Source organism: Carettochelys insculpta, chromosome 21 (assembly GCF_033958435.1).
Source record: "Carettochelys insculpta isolate YL-2023 chromosome 21, ASM3395843v1, whole genome shotgun sequence".
NCBI classification, from domain to species: Eukaryota; Metazoa; Chordata; order Testudines; family Carettochelyidae; genus Carettochelys; species Carettochelys insculpta.
The window spans coordinates 4170280-4189932 of NC_134157.1; the positions used below are offsets into that span (position 1 = coordinate 4170280).

The 19653-nt window shown below is 53.5% G+C and overlaps 2 protein-coding genes across 3 annotated transcripts in view; one reads left to right on the forward strand and one right to left on the reverse strand.

Annotated features, from left to right (window-relative positions):
* The window catches only part of TRAF2 (TNF receptor associated factor 2), a 56425-nt gene extending 40459 nt beyond the window's left edge, over nucleotides 1-15966 (forward strand). Inside the window, exons 12-14 of the transcript XR_012648387.1 lie at nucleotides 11687-11782; nucleotides 13412-13844; nucleotides 15828-15966. The gene's annotated coding sequence lies outside the window, so the exon portion shown is untranslated. The remainder of the gene's footprint in view (nucleotides 1-11686; nucleotides 11783-13411; nucleotides 13845-15827) is intronic.
* Nucleotides 4438-19555, reverse strand: FBXW5 (F-box and WD repeat domain containing 5). Of its 2 annotated transcripts, XM_075015732.1 has the most exons (9): nucleotides 19480-19555; nucleotides 15330-15547; nucleotides 11827-11984; nucleotides 9905-10079; nucleotides 9010-9158; nucleotides 7426-7912; nucleotides 6203-6350; nucleotides 5231-5443; nucleotides 4438-4902 (listed from the first exon to the last, which is right to left on the reverse strand). In XM_075015732.1, exons 2-9 carry the CDS (start codon nucleotides 15520-15522, stop codon nucleotides 4656-4658), a joined length of 1770 nt encoding a protein of 589 aa, XP_074871833.1. In that variant the 5' UTR covers nucleotides 15523-15547; nucleotides 19480-19555; the 3' UTR covers nucleotides 4438-4655. The 2 variants fall into 2 exon arrangements, with proteins under 2 accessions (XP_074871833.1, XP_074871834.1); XM_075015733.1 differs by lacking the exon at nucleotides 19480-19555 and having other exon boundaries at nucleotides 15330-15828.
* Between the last annotated feature and the right edge of the window lie 98 nt (nucleotides 19556-19653).

Genomic DNA, 19653 nt, shown 5'->3' on the forward strand with positions numbered 1-19653 from the left:
CCCTGGAAATTGGAAGGACGTCTCTGGGGTGTATGATATGTTAGCAGCTGCTGCGGGGTCTGTCCAGGTTTGGCTGGTGAGTGGGGTGGAACCCAACACCAGCTCCATGTACTGTTTGTGACAGGAGAAACCAAGGTGCTATGCTGGAGATACCGACTCTTCCTCCTTGGGGAGAGATGCTGGACTCCTTTTTTTAAAAGCCATGGTTCCAAGCCCACCCAGGGGCCTGGGACTGCAGGAGCAGCCCTGCTGTAGCTCCCTGGGTGCTACCCATCGTGCCGGTCATTGAGGGCCCCAACGAGGAACAGGAGGAGGACTCACCTGCTGTTTTGTGCTGTGGCTGCAGATGGGCTGCTCCACAGTGAGGTGACCTCTGGCTGCTCCTTCTTGTTGGACCATATTTTGTGGACTGTGGGGTGGCTCCAGCAAATAATTCCACCCCCGGCATGGATGCTGATCCCCCTCTGTGGCACGTGAGGTGCCGGGAGATGCTTTTGCTCATGGCTGCGCATCCCTTCATGGTATAAATTGACCCAAGACACTGTGGTCCGGCTTGTGCTTCCTCTGGCCCCAGGCTGCAGATTCCACCCAGGCTGTATTGTCATGCAGACGAGCCCAGCTTGGGCACAGGACAGGCCCATTTTCCCTCCACAGGAAAAACGACTTCCCTGCAGCCTAACTGATGGTACGGTCATTTCTCCAAATCTGCCACCTGTGCCGTGCAGTGCTTGCTTTGTGAAAAGGTGGGGCTGGGAGCCAGGGAGCGGGCCACCGTTCCTTCCCCCATGCTGCTGTTCAGTGCATGGAAAGCAGCGCAGACAAGTTGAGGCTGGCGGGGCTGGTTTGTGCATGGCTTGCCAGGTGCTGGATGTGTCGTTCACTGAGCCAGCTCGGGGTACCTGCTGCTTTGCTGGGTGAGGGTCCAGGAGCCCCTCCAGTCCAGGCGGCTGGGAGGCACATCTTACAGGTCCAGCCGGCCCTGTCACACCACTGCCTGGAGAGGCGCTAGCAGGCTGCTGCGTCGGCACCGTGTCCACCCTACCTCAGCCTGTGGCTAAGATGGGCAAGGGAGGAGTCGTGTAAAATTCAAGCCTCTTTCCACGCAACCTGTGAGGGGAAGTACCTGGAGGCCAGCACAGCTGCCCTGGGGTGGGGGATAGTGCTGTGATGGGTGGCTCAGGAGCAGAACTCAACAGCACGCGAATGCCACTGATGGTTCTCTGCATGGTAGTGCAGGTCAGGTCCATGAGGGGCTCAGTCACCAGCTCTGAGCTCTTGCTGCTTCAGGGGGAGCCCCATGCCCCGATGCCAGGCCGCCTGCAGGCAGCCAGTACGTGGCTGAGGGGAAGTGGCGGGGGCCTTAGGCTGAGTGAGTCTGGTGTGAGGGGCTGGGCAAGGTTGGATCCTCTCCTTTGACTGCACTAGTGCTCCATTGCTGGCACAGCTCCTGGCCTGCAGTGGGGTGAACGGCTCTTCCATTGTTTAAACCGAGTCTCGGGGTTCATTAGCGCAGCCTTTCCTTACCCCCAAGCGGTAGCTAAGCCAGAGGTGCGGTTTTGCTGCTGCAGAGGGTCTCAGCGGAGGCGAAACCACATTTGTTTTGAATTTAGGGCGAGGGTTGTTTGGCACTTGTGCAAATACACTGAGTTTTCTGTAGCCAGTGAGTCTTCTGGGGCCTGCCCTGCTTGACACTGCTGTGCGATAGTTTAGCCAGAACCTTAGCGGATATGCAGTCCCTCCTCTAGAAGCAGCAGGAGGAGCTAAGCTTTGCTGGGGGTCCAGCCCCTGACTCGGAGCAAGTGTAAGTGTGAAATGCATTGTCCTCTGTGCTGTTGTATGAGCAAGGCCCTGAATAAAGTATTGTATCCCACGACGTGGCTCACATGCTGGGACCAGAGGCAGCACCATAAAGAACGGGAACCAGAAACTGCGGCATTGGAAGCTTTGAAAGTGGGAGCCCGTGTGCGCCACAGAGAGGACCTTGGCTCTGGTTTCATTGGCTTTGCTAAAGAGCAGGACAAACGACCCTCTCATCTCGCCTCGCCTGCCCCTTGCTGTAGTAGCACAGGCTGGGGCTGGGAGGTGCTGGCAGCTGTTGAAACAGCATGGGAGCTTGGGGCCGCTCAGCCCTGCCCTCGTATGCCCCTGCAGCTGGGCCCCAGCTGCTCAGCCCTGCCCTCATACGCCCCCACAGCTGGGCCACAGCTGGCTGGCACAGCCCCAGGAGGTGTTGATGCCAGATGTGAAGTGCAGCCTTTCCCTTCTCTGAACAGAGGGCAAACCACCAGCATGGTGTGGGGCAGGGACACAGCTGTGCTCTCGTTCCTGTGACACACACAATCCTGGAAACAGCCCCCAGCTGTAGAGCCGGGGTGGGTAAAAGCCAGCCGTGTCCCTGCATGCCCCTCAGCGAGGCCAGTGGCGGGAGCCCCTAGTGGGAGTCTCTGCAAACAGGCAGCTGATGACACCCACCCCCACGGGCTTGCGGGGCACAGGAAGTAATGGCCCTTACAGCTGGATGTGTGGAGCAGCGTCTGCTGGGAGCGTGCCTGAGGGTCGCACGGGTCTGCTGGCTGGGAACCAAGGTAAGCACCACCTGGCACCCCAAACCCTCTGCCCCAGCTTACAACCCAAACTTGTGCACCCCTCCCAGACATTGCACCATGTCATGCCCCCTTCTTCCCCCAACTCCCAGCACCCTTCTGCACCCAGCCTCCAGCCCTGACCCTATAGAATGGAGAAGTACGGCCCTTGGCCACTTCCGTGTGGCCCCCCTGCTCCCCCTGCTGGAGAGACTTAAACTCAGCACCTGAAACTGCCACCCTGGAGCCTGCGCCCCGCTGCTGCCTTGGTCCCCCAGCACGCCACCAACTGGCACAAAGGGCATGGCTGCCTGGGGGGCCTGTTCAAATGGGCTGCAGGACAGCAGCACCTGCCCCTGTTCATTTTAACCCTTCAGCCCCTGCTTGGCTGGGATATGGAGATGCCAGTTTAGTGCTCCCTGCTCCTGGGTTAGCTTTTTGGGGGTCACAGGCTAAGGTGCATGTCCTGACCCTGAATGGCTGCTCAGCTGGCCCCTGCTGGCCCAACCACAGCGCGCAGGAAAAGCTCAGGATCCCCAGGCTAGTTCAGAAAATCCCAATGTAGCAGGAAGAAGTTATTTCATTTTGTTACTGGTCAAACAGCCCAAAGGGCAGCGTCCAGGGCTCTGGCCCTATCCACTGGCAAACCTCCTGCTACCCAGAAAGTGACAGAGCTGTGGGACAGAACTCCCCTGTAACTGGAGAGCAGGGGGCTGCAAGGATTTCCTCTCTGCTGCCCCAGCCTCCCCCCCCCCGCACCTCCCCCGGGTCGTAGACTACAATAACTTTCCAAATTCAAGGGCCTAGTAATTCCAGCCAGCTGGTCGCAGAGCTCCTCAGGGCTGGAGCTTAGGGCAGGCCTGGAGGTTTAGGATCCTAGTTGGAGGCCAATCTCAGCACCACTATTTCCAAAGACAGCCAAGCTTAAGTTGCCATAAGCCTGCCAGCTTTCCACACCTAGGCCCAATTAACGAGGAGGAATCGGCTTCAGGAAGGGAGATATTTTCCCTTCATCTGCTGTAGGCAGTAGAAGCCCTTTCCAGGGCCTACCTCGTTACAGCCAGCTCCAGGGGCCTTAAGTGAGACTGAGCACAGAAACAGCAGTTGGTGTGTTAGATGAGCGCTTACAAGCAGCTGGGGAGGCTCCTGCTACTGCAGGAAGAGGCCAGCCATGGTGGAATAGTGCTTTATTCTCCAGTGGCAAGTGGAGCAACTCCAGCCTCAAACATCCGGAGGGCCCAAGGGTCACAGCATGAGCCCCACCCAACTGCTCATGGTCAACTCTTGCTGCAGCGGGGTGCCAGGAATACACCACATTAGGCAATGGCAGCTGTAGCATCAATGCTATGGGGCAGTTCTTGCAGGACATGGGGCTCACACTGTGTGCCACCAGCTCAACAGACCCTTGGGTGGAAGCCAGTAACAGAGGCAGCAAATGGAAAACTGCGATAAGAGGCTTGGCTGGAGCTGACTGCAGCCCCCACGGCTCTGGTAGGCCTGGATTTGACAGCTGCCCTCCGCAGAACTAGTGCTGTCAAACCAGCCCCAGCTACATGTTTGCACTTCAGAGCCAGAGCTTCTTTTCCAAGTCCCCTCACTCCTCAGTCTGCATTCAGGCCCTGGGCCCTCACTCCCAGGCCCTGCAGGAGACAGGAGGGCAGCCAGTCAGTGCCTCCTGCAAAGGTCTGGGACAAAGAGATATCAAGAAAACAGCTACTAAAAGCAGTCCTGTGCTGACAAGGCGCTGTGCTCTGCAGCTAGCAGTTCTCAGGGAAGCAAAATCCCCTAGCTCATGAACAACCAACTGCCCAGTCTGCGCTGACCAGCGACCAACACTTGGCTGCAAATAGCATGATGGGTTAGCAGCAGTGGAGAGTCTGGGGGCTAAAACCCAGCCGGGTCTCTGCTCACAGGCTGCAGTGACAGTGCAAATGTGGGTGCAGTGGGCGGGTGTCAACTGTAGCCATCTTGTCAGAGGTGAGTCGGTGCTAGGCGTGCAAGATTCTCTCTTGCACCCTGAGCCCCTCTTCGGTGACATCCCCCCTGGCCCGCAGCACAAGCCGGTGCCGTGGCTCAGATCTTCTGATTCCCAAGCCAGGAGAAGAGCAGCTTCCTGGGCTTGGGCCTCCTGGCCTGGCAGATGCGCACAGTGCGGGGGGAGCGCCACACTTTGATGGTAGCGTCATCACTGGCTGTCAGCAGCAGCTCCTGCTCAATGGGGCTGAACGCCACTGAGTTCACCACATCGTTGTGCTGCAGCTTGGCTAGGCAGATGTTGTAGTGTCGGTCCCAGATGTAGCCGTGGCGATCTTCTGCACCACTGCAGGGGACAGGAGAGACCAGTAAGAGCCCAGCCCAGCCAGAGAGATGGGGGCCTAACCACCTCCCTCAGAAGCGTCACAAATGCACTAAGGAAGCAGGTGCCTCTCCCGTAAGCCTGGGGTTCCACTCAGAACACTGACCCGTGTACCTGACAGTCTTCCACCTGGCACCCCCTTTTCAGGTAAACCACCCTCTGAGCATCTCCCCCAGGTCAGACCCAGCTTAGCTCTACAATGCCCCAGTAGCTCAGAGGGGTTACAAGGAGGGGGTTTATCTGCCCTCCCGTCCCACCAGCTTTGGGGTTGAGAGACGGGCCCAGTCGGCACCTGGCAACGAAGTCCCTGCTGACGTCAAGGAAGATGAAGAAGCATTCGTCGTTGGGGGTGTAGGCCCGATGGGCCCGCAGGGCTCTCTTCACCTCCTTCATCGTCTTCAGGTCAAACACATGCAGATCAATCTCCTCTGCAATGGGGGGTGGCTGCATGGGATCAGAAATCACACAGTTCTGGGGCCAGGACCGGCTGTTCACATAGAGGTACCTAGGGGACAGGAGCGGAGAGGTTCTGTTGCTGGATCACTATTGGAGCTACTGTGTCATGTCTGACAGTGTTGCCTTCCAGGCTAGAAAACCTCTCTGGCTGGATTCTGCTGGCTTCAGGGCCTGCCTCTCCAGCCTTGTGTCTGGGCTACAGACTGGGGTTTTGGAAACACCTGCTTTTATGTGAATTATTTTCAGGATTTCAGTGAAACCATCTCCCTCCCTACTCAGTTCTGCCACTCAGAACCAACGCCTGTCTCTTCCGGCTAAGACTCACGGCCGTCTCCTTCCCCCGGAAGGGCAGAACCACCCACCTGCTGGCTGCAGGGCCCATGACCCGTTCTGAAGGGCACTGGGTGTGGGGCTTGCCCATGCTGTGCCTGACTGAAAGGTCGCTCCCCTGCTGTCCCAGAGGCGTTTCTCTGCCTAGGGCTGTAGTTGGTGGTGTGCAGAGCCCAGGTCAGGCCCCTGCAGGGACAGCCTGGTTTATCACCCTGCTGACAGAGATGCCAGGTTGCATTCACTTTGCCGTGTGCCAGAGCCTGGGCGATGAGATCTCAGAAGACCTGGGGCCTGTCTACTCCGTGCCTGTGTACAGGCATTAATGGAGGCAGAGGTCCATCCCAATGCTCTTCATAAATGAACCACCAACTGCTGGAGATCTGCTCCCTCCTTAAAAAGTGAGCAGCCAGCAACCCCATCCCCCTGGCAGGCAGGCCAGCCGGCTGGCCTTCTGCTCCCCTGTATCCCGCACACCCACCTGTGGTCAGGAGAGAGACCCATCCCGATAATGTGCCCATGGATGTCAATGACGTGGTCCAATGAATCAAAGAACTCGTCCGAACGTCTCTCCTCCCCAAGCACTGGTCCAGCGGTCGTCATCTGGTGAGGCAAGATCTGCTTAATCCCTTCAAGGGAAAGGGAGGCAGGAAGGGAGAATTAGCACACGCTGCAAGATGCTGCCTGGCTTGTCGGCTTCATGCACTAGCCCAGGGCTGAAGGATGCTCCTGTGCAGAGCGTCCCTCCGACCCTCACTACAATCGAAGGCCTCGGGGAGACCCTGGCTGGGAACTGACTCCCTCTGACAAGGCTCAGGTGGCGACTGTGGGTCAAGGCACAGCACAGGGCACCAGTCTCCAGGCACTCCTCTGCTGGCTATTCCCAGGCCGCCAGCCCAGCATGTCATTTGGGCCCTGCCCGTGACGTCTGCAGCTGGGCTGGAGCGTTTAGTCCTTCGCCCCCATGATTCCATGCTGCCTCCTTTCACCGGCCAGAATCTCCTTGGAACTAAGTGTAACTGGAAAGAGCTGGTTCCTCACAGGCCAAATTCCACAGCTCCAGCTGTCAGCTCACCAGCACTGCCAGCGCCTATGCAGTTCTGAGAGCAGAACCCTGCTCTGCTGCCGGGGGCAAATTAACTCGGAGGTCACAGATTCTGTGACTTCCCAACATCTTCAGGACTTGTTCCGCGGTGGCAGCTGGGCCAGGGAGCAGCAGAGCAGCTGGCTGGTGAGCTGACAGCTGGAGCTGTGGCCCCAGGGCTCAAGCAGCGGCCAGGGTTGGGTCCGTGCCCCATGCAGCTGAAGCAGTGGCTGGCAGCCCTTCCACAGCTGGATTTCAGCCCCGGACGTGTTGTTTGATTACCATGGCCCCCTGCCCAAATGCAGCAGGTGGGGAGCCTGCCCCAAGGCCCCGCCGGACTGCAGGATGCTGGTGGTAGAGAGGACCGTGGAGGGCTGGATCCAACCCACAGGCTGTCGTTCCCCTGCCCCTGCTCTAAACAGCTGATGGGTTTGCACAAGCTTCCCTGAGAGTTTCATCTTTGGCCAGAGACAAAGCCTGAAAACCTGCAGCCTGGTGGGAAGCATTTTGCTAACGGGCTGTAATGGCAGCTGCTTTGCAATCTTAACTACAGCTGGCACATACAGAAACCCTCTGCTGGGACCCTCGAGACCTGCGGGCGCCAGAGCTCTGCCCCATACCTATCTGGTGTGGAGAGTAAGTGAGGCATCCTGTGGTGAAGATCAAGTATTTCTTGTTGCCGGCCTCTGCAGGGAGCTGGGCTAGCTCCGGTGGCTTAGTCCTGCTCCTGGCAAGCAGCTCAGCCACCTTTGTCTCCAGCTCTCTCTCGCTCATGACAGGCTTCATGCGGCCTTCCAGGAGGTCATCCAGGAACTGCTGCAGCCCATCCTCTGCTGTCCCACCCCCTCCCTCCACAGAGGCCTGCGCCACTGGCTCCGGCATCGCTCGTGGCTTGGGCTTCCCCTCCTCGTCCTCGCTCTCGCTGCCAAGATCAAAGAGCTGGTAGGTGGGGGCAGCAGCAGCCAGTTGCTCCTGGTAGTCCAGGAGCAGGTCTGGGGTGTCGTAGCGGCTGCAGTCGGCAACCATCACCGTCCGGATGGTGCTGGCATTCAGGTTCTGGATTTTGAACAGTCTCTTCACCACGTTCACGTTCTCAGACTCGACGCCCTGTTGGGAGAGGGCAGAGAGCGCAATGCTTGCTTGCGGGTGCGAGCAGCTCACAGAGGTGCCTCCGGCTTGGGCCCAAACAGCCAGGCAGCGTGAAATTGCTCAGCATCCCTTCTACAACAGACTGCACAGGTGTGCAAGCCTCTGGAGAGGGGCCCCCTCTGAGCAGCACCAAGCCCAACAGGGCCTTTCAACAGAGGCTCTCAAAACACTTTACAAGTGGGGGTGAACAGAGCCCTTTGGAGATGGGCCAGTGAAGCGGTTCCCATCTCACAAGTGGGAAACTGAGGCGCAGCTGGGGCCATGCTCAGGGTCACACAGCCAGCCAGTGCCAGGCCTGGAAATAGATGCCACAATTCTGGGCTTTAGAGCTGGAGTTGACACCACCTGTCCTAACTAACGTACAGGCAGGAACAAAGCTTCTAGCCTGACCACAGGTTCAGCGTGATTGGTGCCAGCTGAGAAGCTGCTCAGAGGGGAAGAACAGGTCCCAATGTGCTCAGCACGCAGGCTGAGCTTGGGGAGCTGTTCTCCCTACTTCATCCTGGAGGAAACTGGGGCACAGGGTAAGCGAATGCTTGTGCCAGAGCAGGCGGGCAACACCTAACGTGCTCCAGCAGCTCTAGGCTCGGAGCTCTCTCAGGATCTAACAGGGACTCCAGCGACTCTTTACACACAGTGGTTCATCCCCTGGTCTGTTCCAGAATGACACCACGGGCTGGGGTCCAAGCAGACAGCCCAGAACCATGTCCACTGCGAGGGGTGCTGTGCCAGGGAGGCAGTGGGCAATGGAGGGCCACTTTCAGCCACCGTCACCATGAGCCTCAGCTCGCCACTGGTTACCCTTCTCCCAAGTTCACGCTGGCCCAGTAATTGCTCCCGGCACGACCCAAACTCCCACCACAAAAAGCAGGATCATGGGAGCCTGTGCTGTTCCTCACCCTTGTTCGCAGTGCCCCTGGGTCTCCCAGGCACTGGCTCCCTGGGAGGAGCCTGAGCAGTGATGCTGGAGTAGCTCACACCCCTGTCCCAGCTCATGGGAACTGCCAAGGCTATTACGTGAGCCAGCACTGGGAGGACCTGGCCCTGTGACGTACCTGGAAGGCATTATTCAGCCACAGCACTGAGCAGGAGGTGATGTGCCCAATTCGATGCAGGTTGCCAGAAATCAAGTTGGTTTCATTCAGCCAGCAGCCAAACACATCATAGGGCTTGTTCCTCACCCTGGAGAGGAGCGTAAAGTTCTCTGCAGGGAAGGAGAAAGGGAAGAGCTGTACAGCTCCATAGAAAGGACCTGTGTGGATCAAGACAGGCTCCATGGGACATGGATTCAAGGCAGAGGCCAGGTGAATCCAGCAGCAGAGTGAAGATGGGAAGCTCCTCTTACAATTTACTATCCATGTGGATTCCCATCGCTCACTGCCTTTCAGTGCTGCTATAACAACTAGCAGCCCAGCTATTCCCCTCTCTTCTCTGCACAGTAAGAGCCACTGTCGATTTAAACAGGGGCCCACAGATTTTGAGCCAATCCACCCCTGGAAGAAGCCTCCCCTTGGACAAGGAACCCAGGGCAGAGATAGTAGGAGATACTGGGACTCGAGATTAGTACAGGCTCCCAGGACTGTAGCTGCAGAGGACACTCCAGGCCAGGAAGGATGAGCATCAGCAAAGCTGCCTCTGATGCCAGGAACAGACCAGCTAACGGTCTTGTGGGTCAGGGCTCCTGACAAAGCTGGGGGACGGGTGGCCGCAGGACTGAGCGGTGAGGGAAAGCTTACCCACTGCCGCCCTCCCCTGCAGCAGCATGAGCACCTGCCAACTATCCCTTTAAAAAAGGACCCAACCCCCCCATTCAGTTCTGGTCCTGAGCACAGGCCCAGGCACAGCCCATCCATCCCACCACCTGCAGCCTTCCCAGGACTATCTGAAGCTGTGGCTAGCCAGCCGAGCCCACACACACACCACAGCACAGCCAAGCTGAAAGAGCATTACCCAAGCTAACGACCGCAATCTCTCCTGACGAGGAGTTGCGAGGCCCCACAAAGACCCCTGACACCAGGAGGAGGGAGTCATCCGAGTTGAACTGGGAGAACTGGGTGTAGCTCCAGTTGTACAGCCTCATGTTGGAGCTGTGGAGCAGGGAAATGGCCAGCTCATTGTTCCAGATCTGAGAGCAAAGGGGAAAGGACAGGCAGTTAGCGGCCTGACCGTTGCGCTCAGAGCATGTGTCTCTAGACGACCAGGATTTGCAGAGTGCCAGTCAAGGAACAAATGGATGGGGACTTGCTAATCCCAGCCTCCTTCCCAGAAAGCCCTTCAGAAGGGAACCAGGGGGTCTGGCAGAGTCACTGCTATGAATACGTTGGATGAATTTGGCTCCAATCAGTGCATTGCCCTTGTGATGGTCATTACCGTACAGAAAGGATGTAAATGCATTGGAAAGGGTCCAGCAGAGGGTGATAAAAATGCTTACAGGCTGGAGCACATGACTTATGAGGAGAGGCTGAGGGATCTGGATTTATTTAATCTACAGAAACGAAACAAAAGTGAAGGGGGATTTGATAGCAGCCTTCAACTTCCTGAAGGGGGCTCTAAAGGGGATGGAGAGAGGCTGTTCTCAGTACTGAATGATGGCAGAACAAGGAGCAATGGTCTGAAGTTACAGTGTGCAGGAGGTCTAGGTTGGCTATTAGGAAAACCTACTTCACCAGGAGGGTGGTGAAGCACTGGAATGCGTTACCTAGAGAGGTGGCAGACTCTCCATCCCTAGAGATTTTTAAGTCCCGGCTTGACAAAGCCCTGGCTGGGGCTGATCCGGATTTAGAGAGGAGGCTGGACTAGATGACCTTCTGAGGTCCCATCCAGCCCTAGGATTCTATGATTCCCTCAGGCTGTTTTTCCCTCTGAGAGCCCACTTCTGCCTCCTGATTCATTTGACAGTCCCAGCTGACAGAGGAGCCTGTCTCCATATTCACTTCACTGGGCCCCAGTGCAACTTTAGTGGGACTGGAGCTGGGTCGCAGGCCCTTCAAGCTATGCCAGCACATGGTACTGCAGTCAGACAGGACTCCCTTGGCTCCTGGCAATCGAGTTAGTGTGTAGGTATGGACCCAGCCAGCTTTTTCCTTGGTGGGGGCCAAGGGAGCCCAGGAGATGCGCAGAGGCACAAGGTGTGAACAGTGGGTCAGTAGCAGAGTCAGAAGCCCTGACACTTAGGCACACAAAACTGTTCCCTGGATCTCCTTCCTACTCTCTCAGACCCTGCCCAACCATTGCCCATGCTGGGGTGTCAGCAGCTGACTTGGGGCTTAGGTCAGAGATCTCGGTGAGAGAGCACTTGGGCAAGGAAATTAGGTTAGGGGGTCTGTTACAGGAATGGGCAGGCAAGGGTCTGTGAGCAGGGGTCAGATTAGCTGATCACAATGGTCCCTTCTGGCCTACGCATCCAGAGATTTTTTGCTGAAAAGCCACCTGCAGCTTTGCTTCCTTCCCCAGCCAACCCTTAGCGCTGGCCACCGCCCACCCCTCCCGTCCCCCTTTTTTTTTTTTATGTGCCTGCCACAGCCACCGCACAGACAACGCACTAACCCCTGCAAGGGAACAAAAGAGGTTTAGTCCAGGAGCCCCAGAGGATGCGGTGATAACCAGCAATGCAGAGGAGAACCAGCCTGTGCACTCCAACCAGCCCAAAGCCCTACAAACTCAGATACTCCCAACCTGCCCATCTGCTTTCTGGACACCTATAAGCTTCCATCCCAGAATCTCTCCTCCCAGCTCCTGACAGGAATGCCTGCTGGCACTAACTCAGTGGGGTTTGCATCAGCTCAACTGAAGATATTCACAGCTGGAGCCTGAACACACCCAGTCCAGGTGAGTGAATCAACCCCTCCGCAGTACAGCTGCATCCCCTTTACCTTAACTGTGCAGTCCTTGGAGCAGGATGCAAACAGGTAGCCTGAGTGGGAGAAGCTAAGGTGTAAGACCTGGTCATTGTGCTCCGTCAGGGTCTGCACTTCAATGCAGGGTATCGTGTCATAGAGCCTCTGGAACTCCTCGTACCAAGAAACAGCAGCTGAAACACACATGGGTAGGAGGGAGGAGTTAATGCTCAGTGCAGGAGGAAGCCACAAAGCCACATTTCTTATTTACAGCAGGGACTTCACATTTCTCTCTGGAATTAGCAATTGCAGGTGTCCTAGCATAGACAAAGCTCCCCTGGCTGGTAATCAGAGATAGTGTTTTGAAAGGGCTCCAGAGGTGATCCTGGCAATTACAGACCTGTAAGACTGATTTCAGTACATGCAAACCAGTTAAAATGATAAAAAAACAAGTTGCCAGGCATATAGATGAATGTAATTTGATGTCGAAGAGTTAAAATGGCTTTTTAAAGGGAAATCATGCCTCACCAATCATCTAGAATTCTCTGAGAGGCAGCAAGTGGATATAGTGTACTCAGATTCCCAGAAAGCCTTTGACAAGGCTCCTCGCCAAAGGCTCTTATGCAAAGAAAGCTATCATGGAATAAGCGGGAAGATCCTGTCATGGACTGATAACTGGTTAAAAGCTAGGAAACAAAGAATAGGTAGAAATGATCCATTTTCAGAATGCAGAATCCCTGATAGGTATTTATCTAACCTGCTCTTAAATATCTCCAGTGATGGAGATTCTACAACATCCCTAAGATGTTACACTCCAGAAAGAGATTTTGGAGTCATTGTGGATAGTTCTCTGAAAACACCCATGCAATGTGCAGTGGCAGTCAAAAAAGCAAAAAGAATGTTGGGAATCATTAAGAAAAGGGTATATCAGAAGACAGAAAATGTCTATGTAAACCTATCATACACCCATATTTTGCATACCGTGTGCAGATGTGATTGCCCCATCTCAAAAAAAAAATAAAAATAATAAAAATTAGAGTTGGAAAAAGGTTCAGAAAAGGGCAACAAAATTCATTAGTGACTTCCTCATGAGGAGAGATTATTAAGACTGGCATAAGACAGCTTGGAAAAGAGATGACTAAGGAAGGGTGTGGGATGTGCCTGAGATCTATAAAATAATGACTGATGTAGAGAAAGGGAATAAACAGTTGTTTACCCCTTCCCATAACACTAGAACTAAGGGCACCAAATGAAATTAACAGGCAGCAGGTTTAAAACAAAAGGAAGTATTTCTTCAATGCAACACACACTCAACCCATGGAATGCCTCACCAGAAGATGTTCCGAAGAACAAGACTTTAAGGGTTCAAAGAAGAACTAGATGAATTCATGGCGGATAGTTTGTGACGTCATACTCCATACTCTTTATGAAAATGGCACAACTGAGATATGCTTCATGCCAGATCACTTATGTAAAGTATTAGTGGAAAGGTTATGGTTTATAAATAGGATAATCTTATTCAGTATGCCAGTACAATTTTTGTTTCTGAAGTTAAGAATATTGACCATTTACTGTATTTCAATGATGCTACTTTGGTTGATGTCCTTTTCTAATGCTTCAGGTACACCAAAAGTTAAAAACCAGACAGGGCTGATGGGCCATTAGCAAGGACAGCAGGGTTGTGAAAAGGCTTGGCCTTCCAGAAGACACCATCCTGTTGCTGACGCATGGATACTTTGATTCTACAAAGTCAGGTGACTTGGTCACCTGAAAAAAAAAAACCTCCGTCTTGCACCGCTGAACTGTTCCACTGCGAGGAGAAAGAATCAGACAAAGGATTCTAACCTTATGGAAACCCTATTTGAGGCAGAGGAAGAAAACGATCAACGTCTTCAGTTTTCTTCTCCTCTGCCTCCCCAACCAGAGATACTTGAAAACACCTTGACGGTAAAGCACTGGAACAGCCCATATGAGACAGGGGAGGAGAACTACTGGACTCAGACTAGAAAGATCTCTCCGGCCTGTGAAGAAATGAACCTAAAACAGTATCTAGGGTAAGGAATTATTATTTGTAGCTTAGATTGCATGCTTGGTATTTGATTAGTAATCTGCTCTGTTTGGTTTTCTGCCTCTAACAGCTGACACTTTTTGTTGTTAATGAATTTAATTCTTGTTTATACTATAACCCAGTTTATGCAATTTCTAACTGGGGGCCCAGGAAGTTGTGCATGCCTCCCTCCACATTGAAGGAGGAGGCAACTTCCATACAACTTTGGGCTTGCATTCCAAGGAATGTGGACGTACGACTAAGTGTTCCGGCATGTCCTTAAGGTGAGCTTTCAGTGTCAGGGATGATATAGATAGTGCTTGATCCCACCATGATGGCAGGGGCCTCGACATGACGACCGCTTGAGGTTCCTTCCAGTTCTAGTGTTCTATGATTCTAGGTATCGTTCTGCAGTTGGGTGCGGCCCTACCTACGTGGATGCTGGAGGAGGCTTAAAAGCCTGGCTCAGCACGACAGGGTTAAGGGCAACCAGGATGGCAGAAAAGGCAGGCTCAGTGGCAACATTCCCTCCAAATTCTTCCATCCATGCGGGGAATAAATGTTGTTATGTGCACCGACACCTGTGCAGCTGCACAGCACCAGCAGAAATACGCTGCCAGCTGTGGATGCTATGCTAAATGGGAAGGCAGCATTTGAATCTCTTCTGGGAGGCCACCCCCACACTCCGCATACAAGGGTCGCTGCTTGGTGGCATCTCAGCTCAGGTGACATTCCAAAGAGTCCACGCTGGCATGGGGACATCAATGCCTATCAGCCATGATGGGCAGGGATGGTGTCCCCAGCATGCTACAAGGACTGGGAATGGAAGATAGAGAAGGATTGCTTGCTCTGTTCATTCCAGCTGGGGCATCTGGCATTGGCCACTGTCAGGAGATGGGACACTGGCCTAGATGGACCTTTGGTCTGACCCAGTGTGGACGTTCTTATGTCCTCCTTGGCCCAGTCCTCAACCAGGGTTTGAAGAGGTTCCAGTTCAAAGCCCAGTCAGACCCATGTTTGAAAATGGGTAACAATACCACTATAAACAGGAGATTTGTTCTACCTACTTATGCCCTTCTTAAAGGCCATAACCACCCAGCAGACTGATCTTGGTACTGTCAGTCTGCAGAAGAGTTAAAAAACATCTTTCACACACCTGGAGGAAGGGGCAGGAGGGATAGAAAATCTCTGAATTTTCAGCAAATTCTATTCCACAATCTTTAACCGGGCCTTATGGGCAATAGACTCTTTCCCCTCTAGTTCCAGTGGAATGTGGACCAGTGCCCACATCACATCTGACTTGTCCTAGAGACCAAGAGACTGTCCCTCACACGTTTGTATTTAGATCTTCAGGGATGGGTCCTTAGAGAGACCACCAGTCAGAGAAGAAAGCCCCTACAGGTCTGGGTGGACTGTGCCCTATCAACAGCTAACCGAGCCCTTGTCAATAATGCAACATTAATAACATATGAAACTCAGTTAAATGCCAAACCTGGGTGCCGTGGCACTTCCCGAGAGATCCTGTAGTATCTGTAGAACAGCTCCTTCCACAGGAACTCATCCCGGGCCACAGCTTGCCATTGCCGACACACCAGCCCCACTGAGACCACATCTACGTGGTCCAAGTACAGGAAAATCTCATAGAGGATGCTGTCTGGGAGAAGGGAACTACCCCCAACATCCATACTGTCATTCTGTCACCAAAGGGCTCTGAAAACAAACACGGGGAAAGTTGGTACCTGCTCATCACAGAAGGTAGAAACATCCCAGTTTGGAGGCATGCGGACCAGCAAGGTGATCCTGTCTGAGCAAACTTATTCAGAGACAGAGGAAGCAGTAAACACATACATAAGGAAAATGAAAGATTTCTTAAATCCATATTGTCAGTCACTAACGTTTGTACCCTGACAACATTTGGTGGTGCACTGTTTTTATTTTTAAAATTCCCTTTGACTTGATCCTTACTGATTTTCTTTTTGTTCCCAAACAGAATCTGCTTCTTAAAGAATTTTCAGATTTTTTTTAACGTAGCAACTCTTTAAAGCTCCAGAGTACCAAGACAGACACTTGAGCAGTAAGAGGTAGCTGTGTTATCCTGTACTCCAGTAAAACAAAGCAGCAGAACTGAGGTAATTACAAGCATCAAAGAAAGAGAGGCAGTCCTTGTAATGCATGATGAAGTTGATCTCTCTGTTCATACCATGTGTTAATGTGTCAAATTTGAATATGTACTCTAACTCAGAAATCTCATGCTCTAATCTGTTGTTAAATTCTCTGTGTTGCAGGACACAAATTCTCAGGTCTTTAACAGAATGGCCCACTCCGCTGAAGTGTTCACTGACAGGCTTACGTGCGCTGAGTTTCTTTATGGGTGCTCTGTGTCCAAAGTCGGAACAATTAACAACCAACCGTCCACCTCTCACCTCCCTCCTTCTATCCTATTTGATCTGTCAGTTTTTATTGCAATTTTTTTTTCTTTTTGGTCCTCTGTACTTATATATGTCAGTCTGTATTGGAAATTAAATTGATCTGATGAAGTGGGTCTCTCCCATGAAAGCTCATCACCGAATAAATCATTTTGTTAGTCTTTAAAGTGCTACATTTCCCCTGCTAAAACAGACGCTTAACATTTACTATGAAATTTTTCATGTGGGAGATCAGCCAGTGCAAACAGGCTCCAATCCTGCAAATGTTCCCATATGGGCCCAGGTTTATTCATGACCACCCCCAAATGCGGGCTGTCAGCAGCATTTGATCCTGGAATTTTCAACAAGAAAACACAACTTCTAGTACTTCAACTGAAGAACAACATCTATTAGCTGAGGGCAGTTGGAGGCAGCTAACCTGTGCATGGGCCCTCCCCAAGTAGGGGTGGTAATGCAGCATATTTTACAAACTAGTTGTGTAGTTATAGCCATGCTGGTCCCAGGCTATTAGCAAGAGAAAGTGGATAAGATCTTTTACTTCACCAACTTCTGTTGCAGAGAGACCAGAAGAGCAGTTCTATGTGGCTCAAAAGCTCATCTCTCTCACCGGGAGTATCGGTCAAATGAGAGTGATCCACCTTGTTACATCACCTCCCTACACAAGGAAGGAGAAAGGTCTTTACTTTGGGTTCCAACCTTAGCTATTGAGCCAAGGCAGAGGCTACTATAGATCTGGCACCTAAACAGAGCCAAGCTCTAGGACAGCTCAGACACTTCTGACAGGCTTACCTTGCTGAGAGGTAAGGTATAAGACATTTGTAAAGTGGTGCGTATGTCTTGCTCTGGGAGTGTTCCACAAAAGAGGTACAGCTTACTACTGCTGACAATTAATTGACCCAGTCCTTTAGCTTTGGAGGTGGAGGTCTAAACTTTGGTGTTGAAAGGTCCAGGTTGAAACACTGCTGATGGTCCAGAGGGGCCAGTGCCTTCAGTGGGGTATTCACACATAGCCAGAATTTGCTGCTACTACTTCACATTTAGGGTCTGATGCTGCTTTCATGGAATTGACTGGGAAAAGGACTCAGCCCAGAGTGTTTTTCAATTATCTGCATTAACACCACACTACCCTTTAATAACAACGTACAAGCCTATAGCATCTTTTTTCTTGGGAGCTCAAAGACCTTTGTGAACATTCATTCATTCTCACCCCACTACTGAGAGACAGGAATTATGTTCATCTTACAGCTGGAAACTGTAACTGGGGAAACTGAAGTACACAACAGAGACTAGGCTGCAATACAGTAAATTAGTAGCAAAACTATTCTCTTGTTATAGCCACTTGACACTATTCCCCTTTCATCATGATAGACCAGAGTTGGATTTCAAGGACAATGGTATGTACAGCAGCTAAGAACTTTGTAACTGGGAGCAACACCAATCGAAGCAGGTCTTTGCCCACGAAAGCTTATGCTCCTAAATATCTGTTAGTCTACAAGGTGCCACAGGACTTCTTGTTGTTTTTGACGATACAGACTAACTCGGCTACCTCTCTGATATGTATTTGTGTTTCAGACTTAATAAACTCTCAGCAGCTTGAAATTGGAGGATTTCTTAGCAAAACCTCATCTTTCCCTGTACACGTAGCCAGGAGAAGACTGGACAACACTGGTCCTGGGCTAGTTAGAATCACAGAATATTAGAACTGGAAGGAGCCTTGTGAAGTCATTGAGTACAATCCCCTGACCTCACAGCAGGGTCAGGCACCGTTTAGATCATCCCTGAGAGATCTCTATCAAACATGCTCTTAACTATCTCCAGTGATGGAGATTCCACAACCTCCCTAGGCAATTTATTCCAGTGTTTAACCACCCTGACAGTTGGGAAGTTTTTCCCTAATATCCAACCTAAACCTCCCTTACTACAAGTGAGGCCCGTTGCTTCTTGTACTGTCATTAAAGCTCAGGGACATTTTTGATTCCTCCTCCTTGTAACACCCTTTTATGTCCCTTCTCAGTCTTCTCTTTTCCAAACTAAACAAATGCAATTCTTTCAGCCTTCCCTCCTAGATCATGTTATCTAGACCTTTAATTATTTTTGTTTCTCCTCCCTGGACCCTCTCCAATTTCTCCACGTTTTTCTTGACATGCAGTGCCCACAACCGGACACAATACTCTGGCTGAGACCTAACCAGTACAGAGCAGAGAGGAAGAACGATTTCTCATGTCTTGCTCACAGGACTCCTGTTAATACATCCCAGAATCATGTTTGCTTTTTTGCAGCAGTGTCACACTGTTGACTCATATCTGCTTGTGCTCTATTATGCTGCCTAGAGCCCCTTCTGCAGTTCTCCTTCCTGGAGTCACCTCCCAGTGTGTATTTGGGAAAGTGATTGTTCCTCACTCAGGGGAGGACTTTGCATTTCCCCTCATTATACTTCATCCTATTTTCTTGAGGCCATTTCTGCAGTTGGCCCAGCTCACACGGCCCCCTCCTCCGAAGCAGTTGCAGCCGCTCCCCGTTTGGCGTCCTCCGCACACTCTCTCTGCCACTGTCTAAATCAGCCTCCCCCCAAACCACGTTCCGCGGAACACTGGGGGGTCCCCGCGCCACAAGCACCCGAGAACAATACAGGGACGGTCTCTGTTCGGCGGTGCAGAGCCGGACACGCGCGGGTGTCTCGGGTTAACGCGACTGCCGCCCCGGGCAGGAGCCGTGTCCCGCCCTGCGGAGCGGCGGGGGGCTGGTTCCCGTCTCCCTCGGGCTTGCGAAGTCCCGGGAGGCTGCAGAGGCGCGTCACTGGCGGGCTCCCCGCGCGGCGTCACCCCCGGCTGCGGGGGCCCCGAGCGAGCCGCTCCGCTCGGCGCTGGCCGCGGGGGCGGCTCTCGCTCGGATGTGGGGCCCTCAGGCCGGGGCGAGTTTGTCCCCTGGGCCCCGCCCCGCCCATGAAGCCAGGGCCGGAAACGCCCCCCCCCCCGCGGCCGGAGCCCGGCGCGGCCCCCTCCCCCGGCACGTGGCCAAGCGGCTCGAGGGCTCCCCAGCCGACCCGCTCCCAGCATGCACTGCGCCCGCCACCGAGCAGGGCCGCCCTCGCCCGCCGCCGGGCCCCGCCCGCTCCGGGGGGCGGGGGACGCTCCTGCCCGCTGGGCAGCGCGAGGGGTCGGGGCCCGGGCCTGGCCCTGGCCGTCGCCGCCCCCCGGCGGGCCCCCGCAGCCCGACCTTTCGGCTCCGCTGCCCCGCCGGCTGCAGCTCCAGCCGCCTCTCGATGCTCCCCCGCCCAGGCCGGGCTGGTCCATCCCAGAGCCTGCCCAGGCCTGACTAATCGAGCCCGGAGCGACCCGGCGGGCGGGGGGGGGAGAGTGCGCCGTGTCCCCGCCGCGCTGTTCCGCCCGC

Bases quoted from the DNA above. Each gene is read 5' to 3' on its own strand.
- FBXW5 (XM_075015732.1), bottom strand. From the start codon at position 15,522: ATGGATGTTGGGGGTAGTTCCCTTCTCCCAGACAGCATCCTCTATGAG. The intron at 6,351-7,425 runs GTATGGGGCAGA...TTTCCCTTGAAG, and splicing joins TTACTCTCCACACCAGATAG to GGATTAAGCAGATCTTGCCT. The intron at 5,444-6,202 runs GTGGGTGTGCGG...CCTGTCCCCTAG, and splicing joins GGTCTCTCTCCTGACCACAG to GTACCTCTATGTGAACAGCC.